The sequence below is a fragment of the Dipodomys ordii genome, unplaced genomic scaffold (assembly GCF_000151885.1).
Source record: "Dipodomys ordii isolate 6190 unplaced genomic scaffold, Dord_2.0 Scaffold2, whole genome shotgun sequence".
Lineage (NCBI taxonomy): Eukaryota > Metazoa > Chordata > Mammalia > Rodentia > Heteromyidae > Dipodomys > Dipodomys ordii.
In genome coordinates, this window is record NW_012267218.1 from 1,730,750 (window position 1) to 1,739,905 (window position 9,156).

General features: G+C 42.8%; 1 protein-coding gene across 1 annotated transcript in view; it reads right to left on the reverse strand.

The window, feature by feature from the left end:
* Window positions 1-9,156, reverse strand: part of Mark3 (MAP/microtubule affinity-regulating kinase 3) — a 74,984-nt gene that overhangs the window by 51,113 nt on the left and 14,715 nt on the right. Inside the window, exon 4 of the mRNA XM_013012886.1 lies at window positions 4,288-4,341. Coding sequence (XP_012868340.1) covers window positions 4,288-4,341 — 54 coding nt within the window. The remainder of the gene's footprint in view (window positions 1-4,287; window positions 4,342-9,156) is intronic.

A 9,156-nucleotide genomic window follows, 5' to 3' on the forward strand; every position in this document is an offset into this window, starting at 1 on the left:
AAAAAAAAAAAAAAGAACACAACAAACAAGGCCTGGAGAAGCCTTGGAAGAGGAACAGAACAGCAGCTGGCTCTGTGAAAAGAAATTGGTAAAAATGGCATGGAATTCTTATCATACTTCACTGGTCTAATCTAGAGTTGCATCAGCAGCCAAGGCTATGGACAGGTTTAGACATAATCTGATGAATACCTTTTCTTACCTAAAGCACTGACTGTCAGGCACCAGTGACTCATGTCTGTGATTCTAGTTACTCAGGAGGCTGAGATCTGAGGATCTTGGAGTAGGAAAGCTTGTGAAACTCTTAGTTTCAACTAACAACTCAAAGGCTGGAATTGGAGCTATGGCTCAAGTAGTAGGTACTGGCCTTGAATGAAAAAGTCAAACAAAATGCACCAGGGCTTGAATTCAAGCCCCAGTACTAGCACATACTCAAAAGAAATTGGCTCATTTTTAGAGGCAGGAGTACTTTTGTCTCCAATATAAATACCTCCTGTTGCTACTGTGGTCGTTCTGACATTCCTTTTGTGTTGCTGACAAATATTCCTGACAACTGTTCAGGCTTCAGTCTGTCCAGCTAATACAGAAATCCTTTTTCCAATCCACTACAGTTAAGACTGTCATTTGGATTTCCCAACTGCTTCCACAACAGCTAAATCAGAAAGCATATAAGATGGTCATTCTATCAATCCAGCTAAGACTACTCAGAGCACTGAGAACAAAGCCCTGGCCATGATCTGGAAGCCTGCACCAGCCTCTGCTTATCCCTCCAAAGGCAGCCAGGCTTCCCGATGCCAATGCCAGTCATGCTCCTACACCTCCCCAACAAGGATATGAGTGCTTTTGCGTGTCTTCACCCTTCAAACCTTAGGAAGGTTCTGAGAATTGGAGTGACTTTTAAAATTATTCTTTTCATTTCTTCCATGAAATATCCTTTGAGCAATGTTAACAGGTTTTTATGTAACTGTTCACCTATCATCTACAGGGCCTAAAGCCAAACCTGGCCTACAACAGGCACATAATTATTTGATAAATCCCTGCAAGGAAGCACTAACTCAGGTAGTATGGTTTGAGCTACCTCCTTAGCATTCAATGATCACACTGCTTAGAAACTGGTGGCAGAAGCTTGTTACAGAGTTCTGCTGGCCCCAAAGCAGGTCAAATGAAAGATTCCGTGGCTGGGTACCAATGGCTTATACCTGTAACCCTAGCTACTCAAGAGGCTGAAGAGGCTCATGCTTCAAAAAGCCAGGCCTGACAGGAAAGTCTGAGAGACTCCAATTAACCACTAAAAACATGAAAACAGAACTGTGGTTCAAATGGTAGAGTGCTAGCCTTGTGCACAAAACTTCAGGGAGAGCGCCCAGAGTTTAAGCCCCAGGACCAGCAAAAACACACAAATAAACCTTATGGGCTATTTTGCTTGATGATGATGACAATGATAGTAATGTCTCCTAGCTACTCAGGAGGCTGAGACTGAGGTTCAAATTCAGACCAATTATCTCCAATTACCCAGCAAAAAGGTGGAAGTAGAGCTGTGGCTCAAAGTTACAATTTCTGCTATTTTAATTTGAAATTTCCATGTGGAAGCATGGAAGCAAGGCTAGCGTTCTACCACTCGAGCCATAGTGCCACTTCTGGCTTTTTTTTGTTTATGTGGTGCTGAGGAATCGAACCCAGGGCCTCATGCATGTAAGGCAAGCCACTCTACCACTGAGCCACCTTTCCAGCCCTCAATTTTATTTTATTTTATTTTTTTTGGGTCCGGTCGTGGGGCCTGAACTCTGGGCCTGGGCACTGTCCCTCAGCTCTTCAGCTCAAGGCTAGCGCTCTACCACTTGAGCCACAGAGCCCACTTCCGGCTTTTTTCTTTTTGCCTATGTGGTACTGAGGAATCGAACCCAGGGCCTTGAGCATGCAAGGCAAACGCTCTACCACTGAGCCACCTTCCCAGCCCCGCCCTCATTTTTATTTTTGTTGGTTATGGGGCTTGAACTCAGGCTGGGGCGCCATTCCTGAGTTCTTTACTCTTTCAGTAAAGGCTAATATTCTACCACTTTGAGCCACAGCTACACTTCCAGTTTTCTGGTGATTAACTGGAGATAATAAATAGTCTCATGGACTTTTCCTGCCCTGACTGGCTTTGAACCATGATCCTCAGATTTCAGCTTCCCAAGTAGCTAGGATTATAGGCTTGAGCCATCAGCACCCAGCCTAGTTAATTGTTAAATGAACAGAATGACCACTGCTTCCCAGAACAAGTCTTTACCAGAAAGATAGGGAGGAGTATTTGGTTGCTTCACTTGAAACATGCCTCCAGATCTAACATTTAGAATACTCACTAGTTACTACGCCTATCATCCTAGCTACTTAGGAGTCTGGGATCTAAGGATCATGGCTCAAACCTTGCCCAGGGAGGAAAACCTATGTGACTCTTATCTCTAACTACCAAAAAAGTCAGGCTGGGCGCCAGTGGCTCTTGCCTGTAATCCTAGCTACTCAAAAGGCTAAGATCTAAGGATCACGGTTCAAAGCCAGCCAGGGCAGGAAAAGTCCATGTGACTCTTATCTCCAAAAAAAACAAAGAAAACCAGAAGTGGTGCTATGGCTCAAGTGGTAGAGTGCTAGCCTTGAACTGAAAAGATGAGGGACAGCTTCCAGGCCCAGAGTTCAAGCTCCACAAACGACACACACACACACACACAAAAACCTCTGAAGTGGAGCTGTAAATCAAGTAGAAGAATGCTAGCCTCCAATAAAAAAGCTCAGAGACAAGCACCCAGGCCCTGAGTTCAAGCCCAATTACTAGAAAAAACAAAAAAAATAGTTCAGTTTGGGGCTGGGAAGGTGGTTCAGTGGTAGAGTGCTTGCCTTGCATGCATGAGGCCCTGGGTTTGATTCCTCAGCACCATATAAGCAAAAAGAAAAAAGCCGGAAGTGGCGCTGTGGCTCAAGTGGCAGAGCACTAGCCTTGAGCTGAAGAGCTGAGGAACAGCGCACAGGCCCAGAGTTCAGGCCCCACGACTGGACCCCCCCCCAAAAAAAAAGTTCAGTTTGAAGTTCTGTTTGTGCTACTAAGAACATCTAAATTTATAATTACCTTCAAGTGAAGACAATGTAATTATTTGTTTTTTTATTGTTATGATAAAGGGGATGTACAAAGAATCTAAGTATTTTTATAAAACACTCAATTTAAACTTCATTCTTTTTTGTGTTCTGAGGCAGAAACCATGCTGAATTTCAGACTGACTAATCTCTACCTCCCAATGGCTGGGACTACAGTCATAAGAACCCCGTTTTCGGGCTGGGAAGGTGGCTCAGTGGTAGAGCACTTGCCTTGTATCCCTGAGGCCCTGGGTTTGATTCCTCAGCACCACATAAGCAAAAAGAAAAAAAGCCGGAAGTGGTGCTGTGGCTCAAGTGGTAGAATGCTAGCCTTGAGCTGAAGAGCTGAGGGATAGTGCCCAGGCCCAGAGTTCAGGCCCCATGACCGGACCCCCCCCCAAAAAAAAGAACCCCATTTTCTATTTCTTCTTGACCTCCACCTCCAGTCCCAAATCTCTAGCTCCCAGATGCATTAGCTGAATGCTGTCTGCCTGACCATCTTTATTGTTCAGCAGCTGAAGAATATCCCCTCCCCTAATGATCTTTTTTGAGCTTCTGTAAATCAGCCTGCTTGCTTGTGAAACTGCCACCTATGTGTGGTTACTGCCTTTAGAAACACCCCATTGGAGGTCGCTACTGCTCTTCGCTCTGAGACACCTTAACCCAGGACAGGTCAGTCTCTGGCTGGCTATAATAAAGACTCCTTTGTCACTTTTGACCATGCCTCTGTGGATTTCTCCACTCCGAGGTTATTTCAGACTCCAAGGTTACTTCATTGTACCAGTACACTCAGTATGATAATTTCAATTAAATAGGAAGCTTACTGTACTAAACATAATGAATAATAGGTAAGATATTTAAGGAACCAACTAAATAGCAATTAATACTGAAATTTATTTCTTTTTTTTTTTTTTTTGTCGGTCGTGGGACTTGAACTCTGGGCCTGGGCGCTGTCCCTCAGCTCTTCAGCTCAAGGCGAGCGCTCTACCACTTGAGCTACAGCGCCACTTCCGGTTTTCTGGTGGTTTATTGGAGATAGGAGTCTCACGGTCTCTCCTGCCCGGGCTGGCTTTGAACCGCGATCCTCAGATCTCAGCCTCCTGAGTAGCTAGGATTACAGGCGTGAGCCACCAGCGCCCGGCTGAAATTTATTTCTTATCTTACCAAATTTTAGACCAATCTTACCTTTTGCAGACTTGTTGGATTCAACTGAGTTTTATCTATTATTTTTATTGCAACCTAGAAAAAAACAAATTAATATCAAATTAATATTCATGAATTTTCAGAATTTAACTACAGACTAACTGGTAACCCACATGTAAAGTATAATAATACTAAAAAGCTGACAAACAAGTGCATCTTGACCATAAAAGCTCAATTACAGCTAATAATTTTAACATCATAAAAGTGTGTAGGTGATAATACATGCTTTATGTAAGTGCAAGTATTATAGCATTTGGTATTTGTTATATTGATAAGGGAAAATAATCTTTTCTAAAACCCCTTCAAAACATTTCTATGAAAACACTTGTAAAACACCAGAGCCTGGCACCAGTGGCTCATGCCTATAATCCTAGCTACTCAGGAGGCTGAGATCTGAGGATCACAGTTCAAAGCCATGAGACTCTTATCTCCAATAAACCACCAGAAAATCAGAAGTGCTGCTGTGGCTCAAGTGGCAGAGCTCAAGGACAACGCCCAAGCTGAGTTCAAGCCCCATGACCAAAAAAAAACCAGCCCAGACAGGAAGGTCTGTGAGACTCTTACCTCCAATTAATCATAGAAAAAGCCAGAAGTGGTGCTTGGCTCAAATAAGTAGTAGAGTGCTAGCCTGGAGCAAAAGGAGCCCAGGGATAGGACCCAGGCCTAGAGTTCAAGCCCCTGATCACTGTCCCTCAAAAACAAAGCAAGAAAAAAAAAAACAACAACAAATAAGGCAGGAAAGAAGGGAGGGAGGGAGGGAGGGAGGGAAGGAGGGAGGGAGAACAGAGAGAAGATTTCTTAAGTCCAACGCCTTAACCACTCGGCCATCCTGGTGCAGACAGAAAGAAAAGATTTCTATACAATCCAGTAGCACAGCATGTGATTATCATGGGTAAGATCCTTGATTTGATCTCTAGTACCACCACTTGCAATTTTTTCTCTACAGATTAAGAACTTATTTCAAAACAGCAACAAACCTATTACACGATAATACATAAGAAATTAAGTTTAAGTTTTTATCAGCATACATTACTTGCATAGGCTGGTTCATTTTGATATTTCCATATATTCATACATGCATTCTCCCCTTAAACCACCCCCCCTTCCCACCTTCTAAAACAATTCCAACAGGTTTCATGTTTTCTTTTCATATGTGCAAATAAAGTGCTTTAGCCATATCCATCCTCATGTATCCTCTTCATTTATTTTCCCCTTTTTCTGAAGAAAAAAAATAATTTTTTTGAATGCCCATATTTGGGACTGAATTTAGGATCTTGAATTTTTGCTTAGCTTTTTCCCTCAAGAGCAGCAATCAACCAACTTGAGCTGCACCTTTACTTCTGGCATTTTGCTCAATTCTTCTGCCGGCTAGCTTTAAACCATGATCTTTAGATTGTGAGTGGCTAAGATCTTGGGCATGTGCCACCAATGTCAAGCTTCTTCCTGAAATTTTCTTATGTGCTTCTGCTTTTGTTACCCTACAGAATGCATGACCTCTGGAAATTCCACTTTCAATTAGTGAGAGTAAAGATAGTATCAGAGGACAAATTTTGACTCTGAAGACCCATAACTGAGCTGCAGAAATATCCAGGGAGTCTTTCCATAGCATATTTTGGGAATGGCCAAACTATGGCTATTAACAATGTTTTTAGAAAACAAAAACAAAAAAATCTCCCTGATTTAGGTTAATGCTTCTACCCACTCAAGTTATTGATTGCCTATGGATGTACCCCAAGAGGAACTAGAAAAAAGGAAATGCTGCAGCAAGGCACATATGATTCTGACACCCAGGTCAGGCCGGTACCAGTACTGGTACCATATCCTCAGCATGAGACAAATAAGAATTGGAGAAGAATGAATTTGTATGTAGGTTAAAAAAAATGTAAAGTTAGGATTCTAGTTCTATAGTTGAAAGATATTAATTCCAACAAAAGGTGAACAAATGCAGCAGTGGTATCACTAGACATTATGTTGAAAATGAAGTATACTACTTATAGGTGGGAATGGGAAGAAAAAACTGGGAAAGAATGATGTGATAGAAGAGCTAACACTGTCCAATAAGAAATATTTTCTTGGGAAGGGTTGTGGGGGGGGGGGAGAGATGGGAAGGGATGGGAAGGGGAAACAAAGGAGGAGGCAACAATGCTTGATAAGAAATGTACTCATTACCTTGCCCATGTAATTGTAACCCCTCCGATGGTATTTTCACAATAAAAAAACAAACAAAAAAATATACTCAGCCAGGTGGTGGCGACTCATGCTTGTAATCCTAGCTACTCAGGAGGCTGAGATCTGAGAATCACAGTTCAAAGTCAGCTCGGGCCAGAAAGTTTGCAAGATTATCTCCAATAAACCACCAGAAAACGGGAAGTGGCACTGTGGCTCCAGTGGTACAGCACTCACCTTGAGCTGAAGAGCTGAGGAACAGCGCCAAGGCTCAAAGTAAAAGCCCAATACTCAACCCCCCACCCCCCAACCTCCACCCCCCGCAAAAAAAAAAGTACTTTTAGCCAGGTGCTGGTGGCTCACACCACTAATCTGAGCTATTCAGGAGGTTGAGATCTGGGGATCATGGTTCAAATGCCAGCCTGGGCAGGAAAGATCCATGAAACTCTTATCTCAAATTAATAACCACCAGAAACCCAGGCACTCTGGCTCAAAGTGGAAGAGCACTATCCTTGAGCAAAAGAGCTCAGGGACAAAGCCCAGGCCTTGAGTTCAAGCCCACAGCCAACCCCTCCCCCCGCCCTCAAAAAACAAAAACCACCATTGTAAGCAGGGTGGCAGCATAATCCTAGCTACTTAGGAAGTTGAGATCTGAGGACTGTGGTTTAAAGCCAGTCCGGGTAGGAAAGTTTGTGAGACTCTCAATCTCCAATTAACCACAAAAAAATCTGGAAGCAATGTGGTAGAGAACTGGCCTCAGGAATGGCTCCCAGGCTCAGAGTTCAAGCTGAAAAAGCACTAAGATGAGGGGGAATAAAATTAAAATTATAAGCCATTTGTCTTTTTTTTTTCCTTGGGGGGGTAGAATCATGGGACTTGAACTCTGGGCCTGAGCACTGTCCCTCAGCTCTTCAGCTCAAGGCTAGCACTCTACCACTTGAGCCACAGTGCCACTTCTAGCTTTTGCTGTTTATGTGGTGCTGAGGAATCTAACCCAGAACCTCATGCATGGGAGGCAAGCACTCCATTACTGAGCCATCTTCCCTGACTTTAGAATGCCAGTTTTAAGCAAAAAAAAAAAAAAAAAGCCAGGCAAGAGTGCAAAGCTCTGAATTCAAGCTCCAGAACTGGCACAAAAAGAAAAACCCCCCCCCCCCCCAGAATTAGGACCTAAGAATGTATGTAGTTCAAGTCCAAATCCTTCAGCTTGCTTTTGCAGTCCTCTATGTGTAGGGACAGATCACAGAAAAAAAGAGAACAGGACACTCCAATGAAAATGTGAAAGAATGACAGTAACCAGACACAAGTTTGAAAACGTAAGTTGAGAAGACCACAATGAGAAAAATGTGTCAATAATTTTTGACAGTGGAACAGAGAAAACTACACAGGGACAAAGTGATCTGCCTAGTATTACTTAGGACTCCTGATTCAGAGGCTTCAAGTACAAAGAAGACTAGACTGCTAGGCTAATCACAAGTCAAAGTCACACATAATGTACACAGCACTAACCCCATCAATAACCACTGACTCCTTATAGGACAGAAACATAGACACTCATTCTGTGAATATAGATACAGCTTTGGACTCAAGAACAATGGGCCAACCAGGCAACAGGAGTATATCATGAGATGGAAAAGGAAACTGACAACTGCCAACAAGGACTAGGACAACAAGTTGCCTCCTACTCCTACAACCAGGCAGAAGTAAAGAATCTTGCCTGTACTCGTTATCTTGCCCATGTAATTGTAACTCTTCTATACGGTATTCTCACAATAAAAAATAAAAAAAAAAGAATCTTGCCTGGACAAACCAATGTTCCTAGAGAAGAAAGCTAGACAGAAATCTAGGGTCCAACAACTTTCAGAAGGCAAACTTGGAGGCCAACATCCTTTGCATGGGAACAAAACACACCTTTTTTGGTCCGGTCGTGGGGCCTGAACTCTGGGCCTGGGCGCTGTCCCTCAGCTCTGCAGCTCAAGGCTAGCGCTCTACCACTTGAGCCACAGCGCCACTTCTGGCTTTTTTCTTTTTGCTTATGAGGTGCTGAGGAATCGAACCCAGGGCCTCAGGGATGCAAGGCAAGCGCTCTACCACTGAGCCACCTTCCCAGCCCCTCAAACCAGTTTTTTAAGACTCCATTTTACAAAGGACCTCCACTCATCTTGTCATATCATTACTAAATGACCTCATGCTGTTGACCATATGTATGGTGTAATATATATATATATATATGTATGTATCTGCATACATACATATATGCGCACATCTGAGGGAAACTAGGAGGAGGACACAGAATCAGAGGGAAACAGGAAAACATACAACAGAGGGGCCCATCAGCTGCACTGGATAATGATGAAACAAACGAAGCAACTCAAGGGCAGCAAAAGTAAAGAAATGTACATATCACCCAATATGAAAGAAATAGCTGTATTATCAAAGCTCATAGAATTCACAAGCTTTATAGGCCACTATAATGACAATTTGCCTCTTGAAGATTAGAATGTGTTTCTGACTTTAAGTATCACTATCTCACAATACTGTGAATTTGTGAAATATATGTAATCACTTAATCACAATAAAAATTATTTTATTGCAGCATTATTTACCATAGCTAAGATATGGAACCAACCCAGATGCCCCTCAGTAGATGAATGGATCAAGAAAATGTGGTATATATACACAATG